Source organism: Fukomys damarensis, unplaced genomic scaffold (genome assembly GCF_012274545.1).
Source record: "Fukomys damarensis isolate Sample0158 unplaced genomic scaffold, DMR_v1.0_HiC HiC_scaffold_4, whole genome shotgun sequence".
Lineage (NCBI taxonomy): Eukaryota > Metazoa > Chordata > Mammalia > Rodentia > Bathyergidae > Fukomys > Fukomys damarensis.
The window spans coordinates 48,795,724-48,814,053 of NW_022900916.1; the positions used below are offsets into that span (position 1 = coordinate 48,795,724).

The 18,330-nt window shown below is 40.4% G+C and overlaps 1 protein-coding gene across 8 annotated transcripts in view; it reads right to left on the minus strand.

The window, feature by feature from the left end:
- The window catches only part of St7 (suppression of tumorigenicity 7), a 315,589-nt gene that overhangs the window by 21,337 nt on the left and 275,922 nt on the right, over positions 1-18,330 (minus strand). For all 8 annotated transcript variants that reach the window (XM_010621892.3, XM_010621884.3, XM_010621891.2 and 5 more), the window contains 2 exons: positions 17,899-17,971; positions 16,321-16,423 (listed from right to left, as the gene is read on the minus strand). In XM_010621892.3, coding sequence (XP_010620194.1) covers positions 16,321-16,423; positions 17,899-17,971 — 176 coding nt within the window. The remainder of the gene's footprint in view (positions 1-16,320; positions 16,424-17,898; positions 17,972-18,330) is intronic.

Sequence of the window (18,330 nt, forward strand, 5' to 3'; positions counted from 1 at the left end):
GACAGAAATCCCTCTGGGATAGAAAGATCTGAATACAAGGATGCTGTGGTTCATATCTGGATGTACCCCCAAAACCTCAAGAGCTCACAGGCTTTGGGGAGGTGATTAGATAACGGGGATGCGGTATTGATCAGTAGATCAGTCCACCGATGAGTTTATAGCTAAATGTGCTGTTCAGAGGTAGAGCCTGATTGGAGGAGGTGGGGTCCTAGAAAGACGTATCTCCCTCCCCCACTCCTCCCTGCTCTCCCTCCGCTTCGCCAAGCTCTCCCCTGCTATCCCCCTTTGCCATGCAGTCTGATGGGAGCCAGCAGATAATGGACTGAAAATGAGCCAAACTAAACCTCTCCCTTAAATTGTAAGAATCACGTATTACACCTGAGTGATAAGAAATTGACAAAGAGGGCCAGGGATTTAGCTCAGTGGTTCCAAGCCTGCCTGCTAAATGCAAGATCCTGAGTTCCATCTCCGGTACTGGGCAGAAAAAAAAGCGATGAAGACAATGGCCTTCTGTCCAAGCTGGTCCATAAAAGGCATTCATTATTTTGATGATGATGATGCTGACCCTCTCAGTTCGAGTTCCAAAAGAATTTTTTTTGTGCAGTTGCCTTTTTTAATACTACAAACTATTCCTCTTCTCCTACATTTTGTTTTAAAATACACAGGACAAAAATCTTTTGGGAAATGTAATGCCAGACAATTACTTAGCACCCAACCAACACGATATTTATAATAAATTATCAATTGTATAATTAATTATCACATTATAAATATAAAAGGTAGTGAGATGATTTTGTTACCTCATGAGAAGCCATATTATAACGTGTGCTGGTACTGGTAGTGATGGTCCTCAGTCATGAGAAATATTGTATAACTTGGTAAGGGCTATTAACTTTATTAACTATTTTAGAGTAAGTTATAGAGAAGACAGACCATTTGATTATCCTTAATAATCATCAGTAAAACAAACAAGAAAATTTTTGAATCCCAGAACAAGATCTTGACCTGAGTTTCTAATAACTGATCATAGCTACCCTGCCTATCGTATAACTTTTTAAGTAAGGAGGATCATGTGGTATGAATTTTGAGACATACTAAAGTGAAAACAATTAGATCATGTTTCACAGGTATACTGAAATCTCTTTAAGGCCGCAAGAATCAGATACTATTGAGATAGAAGTATAAACTACTATTCTTTTTATTTCTACAATTAGCAAAGGCTTTCAACCACTGCGCTGTTAATCCTGACACGACAACTGCAGTGTAGTAAGACCCTCCTGGCAGATCCAGAGCACGTGCCTCGGTATGTCTGGGTGCGCCATGGAGGTGTGGCCTTGGGTACCACATATGGTCCCTCACCCATTGCTTTCTGGCGCTGTTCCTCTGTTCTGCTTCACATCCACCAAGAACTAAGCAGCTTTGCTCTGCCACACACTTCTGCCATGATATTTCTGCCTTTAGAGTCAGCTAACTCTCGACTGAATCCTCCCCAAACCACAAGCTAAATGAAACCTTTTCTCCTTTAAGTTATGAGTGTCAGGTGCTGTGTTTGGCAATGGGAAAGCTGACTAATACATTCACTAAGCATTTTCTCTTGGCCTGAAGGACCTACAGGAATAGGGGCAACCGAGAAGTAGGCCTGGTAGCCAGACACATTTGTGGGCTGAAAAAAAACTAGGAGGAGATAGAGCAGAGACAACTTGGTGGAGGGAGTTTAGAAAACTGCTGACAAAATGATACTGCACTGTCCCTGCTCTATATGGTGGCCTTGACCACATAAGGCTACTTAAATTTAAAGTAAAATAAAATATAACAAAAAATTCAATTCTTTCATGCCACCTAACCATATTTCAAGTACTTCATTGCTGGGTGTAACTAATGATACTGGACAAAATAGAGACCATTTCCATTATAATTATAGTAAAGTTCTTTAGGACCGTACTACTGTAGATGGTAGTTTCTGAATTTCAAATAACTGGACCAACTGTTACAAGGAAAAAAATTCACAGATTCCCATGATAGGAGCCACCAGTACAGTATCTACTGATTGAAAGTACACAGTATGGCAAAAACTATAATAAACAAAACACTGATGATTATGAGGGCTTCTATACAGTTGAAAAATAGTAGTACACAATGTGGGTGAGACATCTGGCCTATTCAGCCTCAAGCTGAACAAGATGCTCATGGTTTCAAAGTCATCATCCACAGCCCCATATGAGGCCTAGGAGGCAATTCTTTGTTTCTCCTCTGAGCCCTCTGATCTTTGTACACACAGACCTCTGTTAGTTACCCATATCTTTTCCTCAGCTGAATCAAGGGCATAAACCTTGTCATTGTAATCTTTCCTACTATCCCTCCTACAGTACAGTACCTTGAAAAGGTAATATATATTATATATAATGTATATATATTAATTAAATTGAAATCTTGCTTCTTAAGAGCACTCTGAAAATTAGTATCTCTGACCTAGTCAGCCTCAAGAGACCAACCAAAGCAACCCACCAAAGAAACTTCATTCTGCATTCTCATCATATCTATTTTATGGCAGAAATGGGTTATGCCTATAAAGGAGATTTATACTTCTTCATACTTCCAAACAGAATGTTGGCTCTAACTGAATGATGAAGGCTAATAACAACAATGTGCTATGTTTTTGGCCAAGCTTAAAATGGCTGGCAAGATCAGTTCTCCACATGTGCAAAATTTAAATTAGAAAGGCATGGAACAACATTTCACATCCTACTTGTCAAGAGAAAAATAAATGGAAGAGGGCAGATCCCTATCCACAAGTATGCAGAAATCAATTAGAATAACTGTAGCTCGCAAATCAGAGAACATGCTCTGCCTGTGTGCTAATAACTTGGCTCCTATTAGCTAAGCCAGTGTTCGGTGCTATCTTGCCTGCATCCTGCCTCGCACTTCCTTCCCAGATTCTCAATCACACTGACGGAAGTACAGTACTTAAAAGATTTCGGAAGCAACTTTTCAAAACCTATTTATGTCAGACTCTAGTTCCTTCCAAGCACACATAAGCCAGGGCATACAAAGAAGCACAGAGGACAGTGGTCTTTGTATATGAGTAGTGTCTAGACATGTAGCATTGTGGCTCACTTTGTGAGGAAAGTTGCAAAAGAGACTTGGCCCATCAGAGGCTACCCCAGGTAACAGCTAAGGTCTCTTTTGTTAGGGTTTCACAATTTTCTAATAAATAAGCTGGGTGTGGTGGCACATGCCTGTAATCCCTGCACTCTGGAAGGCTGAGGCAGGAAGACTGCAGATCAAACCCAGTCTGGGCAAAGTAGTGAGTGAGAGAGACATCGCTTCAAAACAAAATAGAAATGTTAATTTTTTTATTTTTTTTCCCATTTGTACAGGGGTAACACACTGCATTAAATATGTAAGGTCATATCTACGTGGGTTTGATTATAGAAACTAATAAAGTATTCTCTAAATAATGAAAAAAAGAATAAGATAAGACTACAAGAGCAAGAAGCAATTTAAATATGTTAAGGGACCATTTTCATCTTCAGAATTAAGGATTATTTTAATGTTACATCATTGCCTTTTCTCTTTTACTTTCCTTTTTAGTTTTATTTTAGGATTCCCTATTTTTAATGTTCATACAGAGATTTCTTTAACTGAAATACCAAATAGTTTCTCTGGTGTGAAAAACTATAATAGTACAGAGGATCCTAATGAGATAATTAATAATGTGAAATAGGAAGTAAAGGGCTAAAGGTGAAGGGAAAGTCGGAACGGTGGGAGAAAGGTAATAAGGGAGAGGAAAAAAATATGAGAAACTGAAAAAATGAAAATAAAGTGTTTGTAAATGGGGAGGGGAGGAGGGGTGAAAGGAGGTCAGGGACAAGGGGAAAAAATGAGAACCAAGACCTATCATGAGATCCCAATGATGAATGTAACTGTACTGTATACCTAAAATGTACCAATAAACTCAATAAAAAGAAAAAAGAAATGAAAAAGGTCTAGGGTTGTAGCTTAGTGCAAAGGCCGTGGGTTCGATACACACACACACACACACACACACGCACACGCACGCAAAAAAAAAAAAAAGCTATAATACTATGAGTAAAAATGACTCAGTTATTCTTCTCAGAGATATTAGTGCCAAGGAATTAATTCACTGCCTTTTTAGAATTTTCAGATCAACAGCATAAATCATGAAAATCAGCCACAAAACGATAGGAATAAACAAACTGAGAGAACAGAGAAATTAAATTATAGTACAATGAGATGATGACTATCAAGTTTCTCCCAAAAACCATGCAGTAGAAGAATGTTTATTAACATGGAAAATGTCCATTGTTCATTGCTGAATGAAAAAAATTGCTATAGTATATATTGCAGGTTATTTTGATAATACCAATATTCATTAAAAATAGTAAAAGGTCACAGACTGTTAACTGTGCCACAATGTTTGATTCTATGTAATAAAAATGTCCTTTGTGCTCTTTCTGTGCTTTCCAAGTTTTCTGTAGTAAGCACTGTTATTTTTTCTCCATATATATGTGTGTATGTACATATGTAATACAAACTTACTTTCTTTTTTTTTAGTACTGGGAATTGAATCCAGGGCCTTAAGTCTGAGCTACATTCCCAACCACTTAAAATTTTTTATTTTGAGGCAGACTCACTAAGTTGCTAAGTACTCCAGGCTGGGCTCAAACTTGCGATCTTTCTGTCCCAGCTTACTAGATTAGTGGGGTCATAATGCACATCACCATACCTGGCTTACACACCTGTTTCCAGAATTACATTACAAACCCATAAAGTAGCCAAGTGAGGCAGCATATGCCTATAATCCCAGCTGCTCAGGAGCATGAAGCAGATGAACTGCAAGTCTGAAGCTAGTCTGGGCAACTTGGTGAGACCTGTTTCAAAATAAAAAAGTTTATAAAGGCTATAGCTATAGTTCAGTAGTAGAGCATTTCCCTAGCCTTGCAATGCCCTGGGTTTAATCCTCAGTACCACAAAACAAAACAAAATAAACAAAAACATCAAAGATAACCAAGGCCAGGGATTTAGCTCAGTGGTGTCACCTGCCTCACAGGCACAAGGTCCTGACTTTGATCCCTGGTACCCCACAAAAAAGATAACCAGGCATAGCAATTTTTGAATGTCTACTAGTGGCTCTGACAAAAGACTCTAAACCCAGAAAGTTTTTTTTTTTAAATCAGTAAATCATTCAGAGAATAAAATTAGTGCCACTTGGAAAAGACGCTATTTTAAATTTCAGCATTGCCGACTGCCTGGACTCATGAAGGTACATAAGCAGAACACAACTAGAAGAAGTAACTGAGACTTGTGTCCCGCAGGTCATACTGTGGTGGAATGAAGGGCAGGACCATGGTTCCTGGCTTCACTCTCCCTTACCCACCACCTACCACTGTGCACCGCTGTTTGAGATAATGCTCTATTACATAGCTATGTGGCTCTGAACACTTTATTTAAAATCATTCAGTTTGTTTATCTACAAAAAAGGAGTGATAAAAACATACATTTTGTTAATTCTAAATTTTAAAGGTTAAACAACATAAGCAAACCACTCACATAATAACTGGTACAAAATATTCACTTAACAGAAGCTATTTTTGCTGACAAACATGAAATGTTCACACATACTCATTGGGATGTGTGTGTGTGTGTGTGTGTGTGCGTGTGTGCATGTTTGCCCCACAGACAAATGAATCAGTTTCTAGTGAACAGTTTTATCACAGCAGAATGGCTGACAAAAATTGGCTACTAGGGGTCACCAACCAACCAACACGAAAATAAGCAAAATGCAAAGCCGAATGGGAAAAGTACACCTGGTGATCCATAGCATTACTCAAGGGTCCTCACTAAAAGAACCTGCTTCATCCTGGTTTGCTTATCTATTCATCACTTACTTTGTTTCATTTGAAAAAATATACAAGCATCCACACAGTAGAGTCCAGGGAAAGACACGGGGGCATGCACTGTGTGCCCAAGGACACAGTGTGGGAACACCCAAAATTTACCTCAAAGACGTGAAAGTGAATCACGTTAGGTCCCTACCTTGAAGCTCCGGGAGCTTTGTGGGAGTCGGGAGAGCAAGAGCATGTGTAGGCAGAGAAACAATGACAGTGAATGCCTTAGTAAGAACACTTACGTACTCACTTAGGCCTAAGGCAGCAAATGCAGGCTACTGTGTCTAAGAAGGCTTTACAGTACAAGGAATATATGAGTCAATCTGATTAAATGAACAAGAATTTACCCTACAAAGATCAGGGGCACTCCAGAGAAAAGCAAGGTGAGGCAGTAGCTCCAAAGCATCAAAGGGCATAAAATGGTTATAACTTGCTGAAGTGCAAGTACTATCATGGTAGTAACTCAACACTAGTAAAGTTCTAGCACATGCCAAATATTACCTCTGGCTCTTCGAGGCAGCTGATACTATTATTCCTATTTCCTGGGTGGTAAAATGGAGGCTTGGGTGTTAAGCAGCTTGCCTGCATGTGGAAGAACCTGCCCTGGAACTCAAGCTTTCTGATACTCTTCTAGGAATGGAACTCAAGCTTTCTGAGACTCTTCTAGGAAGGAAAGCAGGAAAAGTAGGTTGTAAAAGGCCCCTCCATGATATGCTTCATGGTGTACATTTAATTTGAGTAACTACATGGTTTTCAGGCTTTTAGACTGAAATATCTTGTTCAGCCACTTAAAGCAGAATATGTGAAACTGATAAAACCTGGAGGGGCACAACAGTGATCTGAGGAATCCTTAGGAAAAGAAGTTTAGCAGGTAACCAGAACAGTCTGAAAGGCTGCGTAACATCCCTGGAGAGATGGCAGGAGGGCAGCAAGTTCTAGGTCTGGAGCCTGAGGAGAGAATCTAGAAACATACATTATGGGTGTTCTGGACCAGGGGCCAGAGTTGAGCTGTGAGAGCCCATAAAATCTTGAGCTGTGAGCAAGACAGGAGAAGCCTCCTAAAACCAACATGAAGGGGTGGGTAGAAAAGGTGAGCACATGGGAGGAGAGTGCACAGTTTAGGAGTGATACAGAATCATGTCACAGAGCCGAGATGGCCTCAAGGTATAAAGAATGATCAGGAGCTGGGGTATATAGCTCAGTGGTACATGTGCTTAGTATGGGCAAGGCCTAGGCTCAATTTCCAGGACAGGTGTGCAGGCGCGCACAAACACAAGCACACACACACTCTCACTCCAGTATACACATGCACATAAAAAAGTAGTGGGCCAGTCATAGACCAAATGTGAAGAGATGGAACAGGATGGAGTTTGAAAAGAGGCCAAAGAATCTGGTGGCCTAGGTGGGAGTAACCTTGGTAGGGGTGATCTTGGCCTTTGTGGGAGCAGATGCACTGTTTCTTGCTAAAGAGAGAGACTTCTTAGAAACTTTCCATTCCTGAGAAATATGGCTTAAAAACTGGTTTCTATTCACTTTCCTTTGGGTCATATTTCTATAATGTATTCTCATTACACTAACCCTCCCCGCTAAAAAGCTCTGGAAGAATATGTGACTCAGTGCAAAGAAACTCATATTGAAATAATATTTCTGAGATGTGCCATTGATATACAATATCATAAACAATCTGCCAAGGTATTTTGCATCCATGCTTCAAGCATTTTTAAGTGCTAAAACTCACTACACATTGTTTCCTAAATTGGATTAGAATGCAATTTTATATTCTTGTCAATCAGCTTTACCAAGATATAAAGGGAGGACTGCATTACTGTTTGCATGAAATAGAATTTCCATCACTATTACAAGGTCTGATAGATACTCCATTAGCATATACAATTATCAGAATATTTTCCTGCATAAACCCATGAAATTAAAGTTGCTAGATTAACATTAAATGAGCTTTTTAAAAAAATAAATGGGAATGTATTTCTGTCAAAATACTCTTTAATTCTTTCCTCTTTATTTTCTCATGACTTTGAGGCTCCTAGACTTATAATGTAAGCCCCAAATATCTGTCAGTTTACCTTCTCACCTAAATATTCTGATCGTCCCAGGCTGTGGTGAAGATAAAATGAGTGAGAAGGATGGAAGCCTCTTTCCCTCAACAACCGCACAAACTGCCTGCTGTGCCTTCTGCTGCCCCTGAGTGGGCCTAGTGAAAAGAGCACACGGTGCAAAGGCTGGTGCTGCTGATTTCTAGGAAAAGATTTATTGTGTGAAGGTAATCAGAGCAATCTGAGAGGCCTGCACGATATCCCTAGAGGACGGCCTGAGGGTAGCAGGTACCAGGTCTGTAGCCTGAGAGAAAAGCTCCTACTGGTGCTGGTGATTTCTCTTGATTTTTCTCCTTTGACAGCCCCACACACAACACAGAGGCTCCCCAACTTGCTGAAGATGGCCCTGGTTCCCCAGTCCTCTCCTCACTGCTCAGAGTGCGTGTGGGGTCTCCCGTTCACTGAGTCGGTGCTCAGGAGCTCGGACTTTTTTAGCAGTGGTGGTGGTAGGTTAGAGTCATCTCTTATTTCCTAAACTGTATGCAGAGTTGCTTTGGGTCAGTGGGTGCTGTAATGTAGACACTAAATGTCCCTCAAAGGCCTTTGTATTAAAAGTTTGGCCCCCAGCCAATGACAATATTGAAAGGTGGTGGGGAGCCTAACAGAAGAACGAGAGGTCACTGGGGCTGTGTCCATGAGAGGAACATGCTGCTCCCTTCTTCCTTCTCTGCCTCCTGGCTGCCATGAGGTGAGCAGCTTCCTTCTTCACACTTTCTGGCCATGCTGTGCTACTACAGGCCCAAAAGGCACAGCCCAAGTGAACAAAGACGGAAACACTCAACTGTGAGCCAAAATAAATATTTCTTCCTCACAATATTTTTACTTTTGTTAATTTATTAAATTTTCACATAAGTCTGCATTACTAGTGGAAAAAAAATTTTTTGTGGAAGTAAAAGCTAAAATACTGCAAAGTATCTGATCATGAGCTGGCCAGTGGGGAGACTGCTGGTGGAGAAGAGGACCTGGGACTTGGGAGCCCTGCTGGATGATACTGATGAGGTCAGACTTTCCTAGAAGCTGGGCTCAATACTGGGACCACCAATGCCAAGGATGGACAGCTGCAGGAAAAGTATCCCCTCCATGATGAAGTAAAGTTGGGGGATGCCAAATGGTTGAGAAATACTGGTTAAATACTGGTTAAATAAAGGCAGTTCAGACATGCTGTAGTTGACAGGAAATGGCAAGGTGTATAGATCCCAGCTGAGGAAAGAAAAAAAAAGGGTTCCTCTTCTAGGGGCATGAGGGCTCTTCTCTCTGATTATGAGAATGAAACTAACTCAGAAATACAGGGGCAGAGAGCAGAGGGCTGATGAGCCACGAAGGCTCAGAGACTCCAAACCTGTCAGTCTCCTTTGAAAGAAGCATCTGATGGCTTTCCGATAGGTCTCTATCTCCTCAGTGATTCTGGGCACCAGAAGCCCTGATGGATGGTAGAGCCTCATTCTAACAGTTATTTGGGAGAAGTTTCCCTCAGAATAAAACAACTGCTTGTATTTTCATAAGCATAAGAAGAAAGGAATGGAAAAGAGCCAAAACTCAAACTGGAAACATTTTGCCAGGGACACCAATAACAATGGATTTAGTGTATGTGTGATAATTACGTTGCCCTATAATCTGCTTACTCGGGGAATTTGCATTACATCATAGAAAGATGGGGATGGATGATGGCTTTGGTCTCCACAGGATGGGGTAATCCTATGGTTTGATCTGCAATGTCCTCCAAATGCCCAAGTGCTAAGGCTTGGTACCTGACTTGGGTCTACTTGGAATGGTAGACACTTTTAGAAGGGCCTAGTGGGAGGTCTTTAGGTTACTGGAGGCATGCTCTTGAAGGAGAAATTGGGACCCTAGCCCCTTTCTTTTTTTCTTTCACAGCCTGGCCACATAGTGAATGCTTCTGCCTTATGCTGCTCCCTCACCATAGCCCAAATGCAACAGAGCAAGCTGATCATGGACTGAACCTCCAAATCTATGATCCCAAGTAAACTTTTCAGTATAAGCTGCTTACTTCAGGTATTTGTTAGAGACACAGAAGGCTAACAAACACAGTAATGAAGGGGTAACGAAGGTAGAAAAAGCAGAGGTGTTTCATGAGGCAACCCCATTCATACCTAGAACAGACTTATAGGATTCTTCTACCTGAAGAGATACAGATGGACAAGGAGAATAGGAAGAGGCCTCAGTACGGGGAAGTTTCATCCCAGACAGGAAGTGCTATGTTGGGATGGGGGACCTGGTGGGGGTAGGGTGGCAAAGAACAGGATGGATTATGTTCACAACAAGAATGCACACACAGGTCAGAAACGGATAACTTTTAATTATCCATAAGCAATGAACTTGCTAAGCAGGTATGAGCTGCTAAATTTCAGAGGACAGAAGCTGTAGCCAGAACATGCCGCAGCCAGCCTTCAAATCTGGAGACCTGATTGGACCCTGAGAGTACCCAATGTCAGAGGCCTTATGGTGGCACTGTTCCATTCTCTGGTTGTTCTTTTCCAGGCTATAGTGGCCCAGTATGTACCTACTACTGTGTTTCTAGCAGTTGCTATTTCCATCAAATCTGAAAGCACAGAACAGAGCTGAAGGCAAAACAGAAGAGATGACAAAGTAGCCAACATGTACTGGATAAAGAATATGATGTCATTCTTTTCACTTGTCATCAGCCCTATGAAGTCATCACTTTTTTTGGGGGAGAAGTCATTACTTTTAATAAATTTTCCTAGTAATGATAGGAATTTTACATAATGGGGCTGATAATTTTAAAAAGACTGACTATAAATATCTAACAATGTTCCACCTTACCAGTGGCAAGGAAATGCAAATTCAAAGAACAAAATTCTATTTGTATTTGATAAATTCATAATTGTTTTTTCTTTTTTTTCTTTTTAAGCAAACTGCTCAATGAGGGTCATGAATTGACAGAGGAGTTCACTGCTGATAGAAGTGTAAATTGCTACATTTTTTGGTAAGCAATTTGATAACAAATGTCAAGAACCTTATACTGCTCCCACTGGTGACTCAGTAATTCTCATTCTGTAAAAACTGCTCTAAAGAAATAATCTTAAAAACTGAACACTAATGCCCAGAAGTTCACTACTGAAGTTTACCTGCAGTGTGAACCTGATGTCTACAATGACACTAAAGAAATAAAATCATTTTCAACAAATAGTGCTAAGAAAACTGATATCCACTTATAAAAATTTGACCCTTTATCTTGTACCACACACAAAAACAACTCAAAGTGCATTAAAGACTTAAAGTGTGAGACCTGAAACTATGTAACTCCTAGATTTCATAGGATAAAATTTTAATTGGCATTGGTTTTGGCAATGATTTTTTGGATATGACACTGGCTTACTCACTTTCTTTGTTCTTGGAACACAACACCTGACCCCCACAACTTAAAGGAGGCAAAGTTTATTTGGGCTCATTATTTTAGTGGTTTCAGTCTCTAATCAGCTGGCAGGGAGGGGTCTGGTGGAGGAAAGCTGCTCATTTATGGCGACCAGGAAACACAGAGCCAGGCAAGGAGCTCTTCCAGATCAGGCCTCCAGTTACCCTCCTCTTCCAACCAGCCCCCACCTCTCATGGCAAGTCAGCTCTGTAGCCCGTATCATTCAGTCATCATCCAAAAGTCCTGCCCATGAGTGCATGAGGACTTTGGGGCACATTCTTCATATAGACTACAAGAGACACCAAAAGAACAGGTAACAAAAATAAACTAGCAAGACTACATCAAACTTAACCACTGCTGTATAACAAAGGAAACAGAGTGAAAAGACACATCAAAACTACAACAGGATTTTACTACCCATCTGTTAGGATGACCTCTATGAAGAAAATAACAAGTGTTGCCTAGGATACAAGGAAATTAGAATTCTTGTGCACTGTTTGTGGCTATGTAAAATGCTGGGGTCACAAATGAAAACAGTTTGGAATTTCCTCAAAAATAAAAAAGGGTGAGATAAAGAAAAGATGGAAATAAAGTGCTTGTAGATGGGGAGGTGAGGAGGGGGTGAAGGGAGGGCAGGGACAAGGGGAAAAACTGAGAACCAAGACCTGGCATGTAAAGGTACAAGATCCCAGTAATGAATGTAACTGTACTGTATACCTAAAATGTACCAATAAACTCAATTAAAGCTGAAAATAAAATAAAATAAATAAAAAAGGAACTACTATTATGATCCAGCCATCCTACTTCTGGATATGCATCCAAAAGAAGAGAGAACAGGATCCTTAAGAGATATTTGCATTATTGTGTTCACTGCAACATTATTCCCAATAGCCAAGTGGTAGAAACAACTTCCTCCATGGGTAGATGAAAAATAAAATGTGGTGTATTTATAAAATGGAATTTTATTTGGCCTTAACAAAAGAAGGAAATTATGTCATATGTCACAATATGGATGAAATTTGAGGACATTATGGTAAGTGAAATAAGCCAGTCACTAATATCTTATGATTTCATGTATATGAGATATCTAAAGTGGTCAAACTCTCTGAAACAAAAGTTAGACTAATAGTTGCCAGAGGCTGGGAGACAGGGGAAAAGATTTGTAATCACACAGAATTTAGCCTCTTTTTTTTTTTTTTGCCAGAATCAAGGAGTTAATGTAACATCCTCTAAACCAAAATGTGTTTCCTCACAGGAGGCTGTACAGTATATCAAGAGCATATAAACACTAGTTAACTCAGATATATGCAAAATAACGGATCACTGATAGAAATGTCATCCACCCATGTAAATCTCAAAATTGCTAAGGAAGAGCAAGGCAAAAGTAAAAAACCAAAAACTGTATTTGTAAGGGGATAAAAACCAAATTCAATAAAGTATAGCATGAAGATGAAGGTGTAGAACTGAGATGAGGGTGGACCTGCGTTTGTCAGCATCATAGGTGAAATTCTTCTCTTAAAAATGGAGAACAGTCCCGTTAAATTAAGAGGTTCTGAATGAATCTCATTACATATGGGAAAATTCCTCTAATGGATTAGAGATTTGTTTTCTTGAATTGTCTTCTCAGTTCTTGAAACACAACAGCTGATTATTAAAATCCAAAAACCAGGCTAGGGATTTAGCTCAGTGGTTCAGGCGCTTGCCTCGAAAGCGCAAGGACGGGCGTTCGATCCCTGGTACCAAAAAATAAAACAAAACAAACAAACAAAAAATCCCCAAACCTATAACTGTTCTTAAAAGCAAAAACAGCAAGTACATAATCAATGCTCTGAGATACCACAGACGCGAAGACTAATTCTGAAGATGAGGAGAGAAGCAGGCTTCTGGCAGTGAGTGGGTAAAGCGGTAAAGGATGGGTAGGTTTCTGTAGAGGAAGCAGAGAAGGAGGGGAGGATGTTTCTGGAATGATGAACAGACATTAGAGGGAGCTGGGAAAAATGAAAACAAGTTGGGTCAGATTAGGAAGGGTCATGAAGAAACTCCTAAAGAGTTTATATGTTCCTCTGTGGGAGCTGGGGACACAGCTGCAGTTTTTTGGCAGGGGAGTAACCAGTTGATTTGTAATGTTGAGTCTATGTCCTGCTCCCTCCTTATGAAGCTGTTGCAATCCAACTTCAGAAATCCCAGTGTTTAGAATCTAACTCCCTGCTGAAAAGGCTGTCCTTCAAAACAGACACCTGTGGCTTTTTTCTCGTTTCATGTACTTCCCAGTCTTGTGGTGAGGTGAGGAGCAGAGTTTCCTTCCCACCCCTCAGGTTTTCAGGTGAAGAGTTCCTAGGAGTCACCCTCCTGGGGCAGATAACGAATAATTATCATTCAATGGTGAAATGTTACCAATACACTTTTGCTTAATGGGATGCCGGATGAAACTATGCTAGAAATGTATGGGAGGCAGTCCTCAGTTATTTGGTATATTTCTTTCCTTCTGAATAGACTGTAATTAGATAGAATAGAAAGTGCGTACTAAAAGCATCTGTGGTGGGCCACCGACAACTTCTTTGATAGAGAAAAAGAAGTCACAGAAGTGTTTGATATTTTGACAAATCTGAATTATTCACAAGGAATTGAATGGTTTGAGAAGTAATGTACCTGCCATCTTTTGTAGGCTTGAGGCTTAGCATCTGAGAGGCAGTGGAGGATGACATTTAAGTGCAGATATCCCAGAATCAGTTTAGTCTATCATTTATTTGCCATATGGATCAAATGCAGGTTACTTAACTTCTCCAAACCCTCAGTGCTCTCTCTATATAATGGAGAAGACAACATGATACAGCTCTGTGTTCTCGTGAAAAACAACTGAGAATGTATATTTACTTTAGTATAGAAATAAGTAAAATTAATTATGGCAATATCAAAGTCAAGCTTAGGATGAGAAGGTGACACAGATGATCTTTAAGGCCTCTTTGAATACCAAGTGTCCAAGAGTTTATATCCCCCATTGGAGTCCTATTCAAATTAAGGGTGTTCTCTGCCTTGCAAGGCATCGATTTGTGTGCTTGTATATTTGGTGAAGTATTATCAAGTAGTTCAACAGAGACCACGTGGAAAAGATGCTTATGGCACCCTATGTATATATATTATGAGTACCAGAGTTTTGTGGTTAATTCCATACAATGAGACCAGTGACCAGTGACACACAGGGACCTTTCCCCATGGAAATGTGAACAGGTGAAGAGATTTCTTGCTCACCACAACCAACAACAAAGCAAATTAGCTTACCTCTATCCTTATCCTATCTCCTATATTATAAGATTAGAAAATGGAGTAAAATCAATCTTATCATTATGTATTGTATACACATATTTAAATGCCACACTATAACCCATAAATACATACAATGACCAGTACTATGTGTCAATTAAAAATATTTGAAATGTTTCCACTTTCAGAATCATTGTAATTTCTAGGAGTGCCAAATGACTGTATCAAATTCTTCCAAGGCAGCTGAAACTACTACTGCGGGCTTTAATCATCTTCTAGAGAGTCAATCATTTCAAACCATTATCATAGAATTAAAGAATATTTCAACCAAAATAGCTAACAATAAGAATTACACAGAATTTCCACTTTTTAGCTCAGTATTATAAGGCTTTATTCAAGGTAATTAGCAGAGTGAGGCTGGGTTCCTACTTCTGAGGGGCTTCCGGTCTGTAATACTACTGGTTATTATGCAGCAGAGCTGCGGTGGATGCATGCATCCTCGTGTGAACACAGCCTTCAATTCTCCGTTAAGTGAAACAAAATGACCTTAACTTGTAGTAAAAAGTCAGGAGTGGCCGCACATTAGCTCACTCATCTCTGTCCCTCTAGACATCACCAAGACACAGCAGGCAGCTCCACAAAGCACCTCACAAACACTCATCTCACTCCTCGCTACGGAACTGCAGCAACACAGCAGCTGCCGTCACTTTCCCCGGACGTCTTCCCCAGACAGTTTTCCAGGAGAGCTACGCCTGACAACTTCGTATCTGATGTGAAACGCGAGGGTAGTTCCTTAGAGGCTAAAATGGACCTCATATCAAGAGATGGAGACTGACTCAGCTATACTCCTGACAACTTCGTATCTGATGTGAAACGCGAGGGTAGTTCCTTAGAGGCTAAAATGGACCTCATATCAAGAGATGGAGACTGACCCTCAGCTACATACCTGTCACGGGACAGGTACTCAAACATGGGCAAGCTGTAACTACACATCTACCTCCTCAACAAAAGATGATGGAAATATCCTCTGCTTGGATCTGATTCCCTGAAAACCAATTTCAGAAAAACATATGTGAAGTACTTATAAATCAAACCATTGATAACTAAGACAAATAGATCCTACTGTACACATACTTATTAAAACATTAATTATATATCAAAATACTACTAACTTTAAGGTTTTTCCCTAAAATAGTCTTGCCAAAACCAATTAACTACCATTTACTTACAAAGACAGGGAACACCACATTAGTCAGGACTTTTTACTAGTTTGCTCACAAGGTTTATTTTCCAAGTCTGAGTCTGATCTATGTAAGACTATAATGGACATGAAATTCCTATACAATGCATGAAATCCTGAGATTCACCCCCCCTACACACACACACACCAATTTCAGTCTTTCTGACCTAGCCTGTCTAAACATGGTCTACAGATTTATGCGAAGTCTGATCATCAGCCCCAAGCTCTCCTGAGTGTAGCTTTTATTTTAAAAAGAAGGCTTAATGACTATAAACTCTGGAGGGCCTCAAGATTTGTTGGTTGTAGTTCTTTGTTTTAACTGGGAATATTGGAGCCATGACATTGTGGTCAATGAACGCTTTCTCTGTTACTATAACAAGCTCCTGGGGGATTTCACAGACTCACTTTTGGCACGTGAGGATTGAATTCCACAGCTCTATGAATGGCCTCTACTGCATTCATCTCTGCGGTGCTCAACCCCCGCCGAGACGCAGCCTCTGGAGAGAATCTGAAAAGCAGAAAACAAACACCATCCAGTTGGGACCACTGCTTGGGCATCAACCCAGAAAGGCATCTACACATCCAGGGCCCATAAAACCAAGGCGAGCCAATGGCACAAGCTCTCCAAACTTACTGCATGGAACCTCTGAGTGACCCATCAGACCGAGGCCAACAGAAACCCCAGCAGAAGCAGAAAGCGTGCTTGCATCTAATCATGGCAGGGATTAAATTCAGCTGTCAAGTCTCTGTCTACATAGCTAATCTAAATTTTCTGTGAGGTACCTGCTTAGGTGGGGGCAAGGGAGAAGACTGACAAGGGTCAACAGTGTAGGAAAAAGAGAAAACTAAGTTACAGTAGAGCGCACTTGGTTAAAAACCGAACTGGGGAGAATTTTAAAGGAGGCTCCCAACCCAATGTCAGAGGTGTGATGGAGGGTTAAGTTGCTGCAGCGTGAGCTGCAGGCGAGCCTGCTTGGGGCCGTTCCGGCAGGGGGTGTGCACGCCCAAACTGGGCGAGGCACCTGCCTAAGTGAGTGAAAAAAACCAGACCATGCAATCTCTTTCTCACCTCACACCCAGGGCTAACTCCAGAGCTGTGCTTGGCAGGCAGACACCACAGGGGAAGCTGTGACAACCCTGGCCCTGCCCTCCCAAGCTGGAGTCGCTGTGTAGGGAGAAAAGATGTTGCAGTAGGTACTGGCGATCTACAGGATAAAAAAGAATGAAAGAAAATTACTTCGGTCTTGAACTGCACACACACTTAACAGCAAACCTGTCTGACACAGCAGAGGCTGTTTTCCTATTCTCTGCTTTTCCATGTTACAGAGGGACTGTGGTCAAGGAAATGTAAGCATTTATAAACTCAAAAACAGTTAAGCCATCTGTACTCTTTTACAGTCCCTAACAGTCACCCTTGGGTGGTTATGAAAATTCTATGTGCCATAGTCACCTACCTGAATAAAACAGGCAAATGTCTCCCTGAGATGGAATCTCAAAGTAAGCAGAACTTGAGTGGGGAGCTAGTTTAGAAATACTGAGGCAGGAATGGGAGAAGACCATCCCCTCTGCCACACTACATCACCCAGTTATGAACAGCTACAGGAAGAGGAATATGCAAAAAATCAATAAAGACAGCATTCTGTGGAAGTCCTAAGCAGGCCTCATGGTATTTACCGTCTGGTGCCAAAAAAAAAAAAAAAAAAAAAAAAAACTTTAAAAAAAAAAAAAAAAAAAAAAGTCACCTCAGAGGCATGGAATGTCATATAACTCCTTCTTTAGGGACCCACATACCCCTACAATACTGGGGATATAGATTTCCTTCTTCTAGTAGTGAAAGAAAAGATCAGCAGGTTTTGGAAAATGCATGCTCATAAGCAGGAGTCTCATAGACTGAGAGAAACTTCCAGAGAAAGCCCTCAGAGTCAACACATCTCCTTAAGTCCGGTCAGGCATTCAGTCCCACACAAGTTATTACTCACTTACTTGTCAGAAACAGCTCTTGCTTTGAGCAAGGCAGCTGTGTAGCATATTGTTGCCGACTTTGGTAAGCTTATATCTGTTAGAGAAAAAGAAAGCAGGAACTCTTGTAAGTTTGTAGTGAAAAGAGTAATGATGATTTTTAATACATTTGCATTTTAATTATGTAAGTTAAACAAAGTATAAATTAGGAATATTTTAATAAATAGATTACATAAGAACTTTAGTTTTTCCTTACTGTATCAAAGTGGTATGTAATTTTTGTTTTTGTGATGAATTTGTGTTTAAAATCCACCACACTGACTTTTTAGGAATCATTTTCTATTTTAAAATACACATTTTCATATGTTGTTTAAGCAGAGAATAGCTATAAATATATGTTTAGGTATTATATGAATACCTGTGATATGAAAGAAATAGGGCCATTTAGTTTTTGGA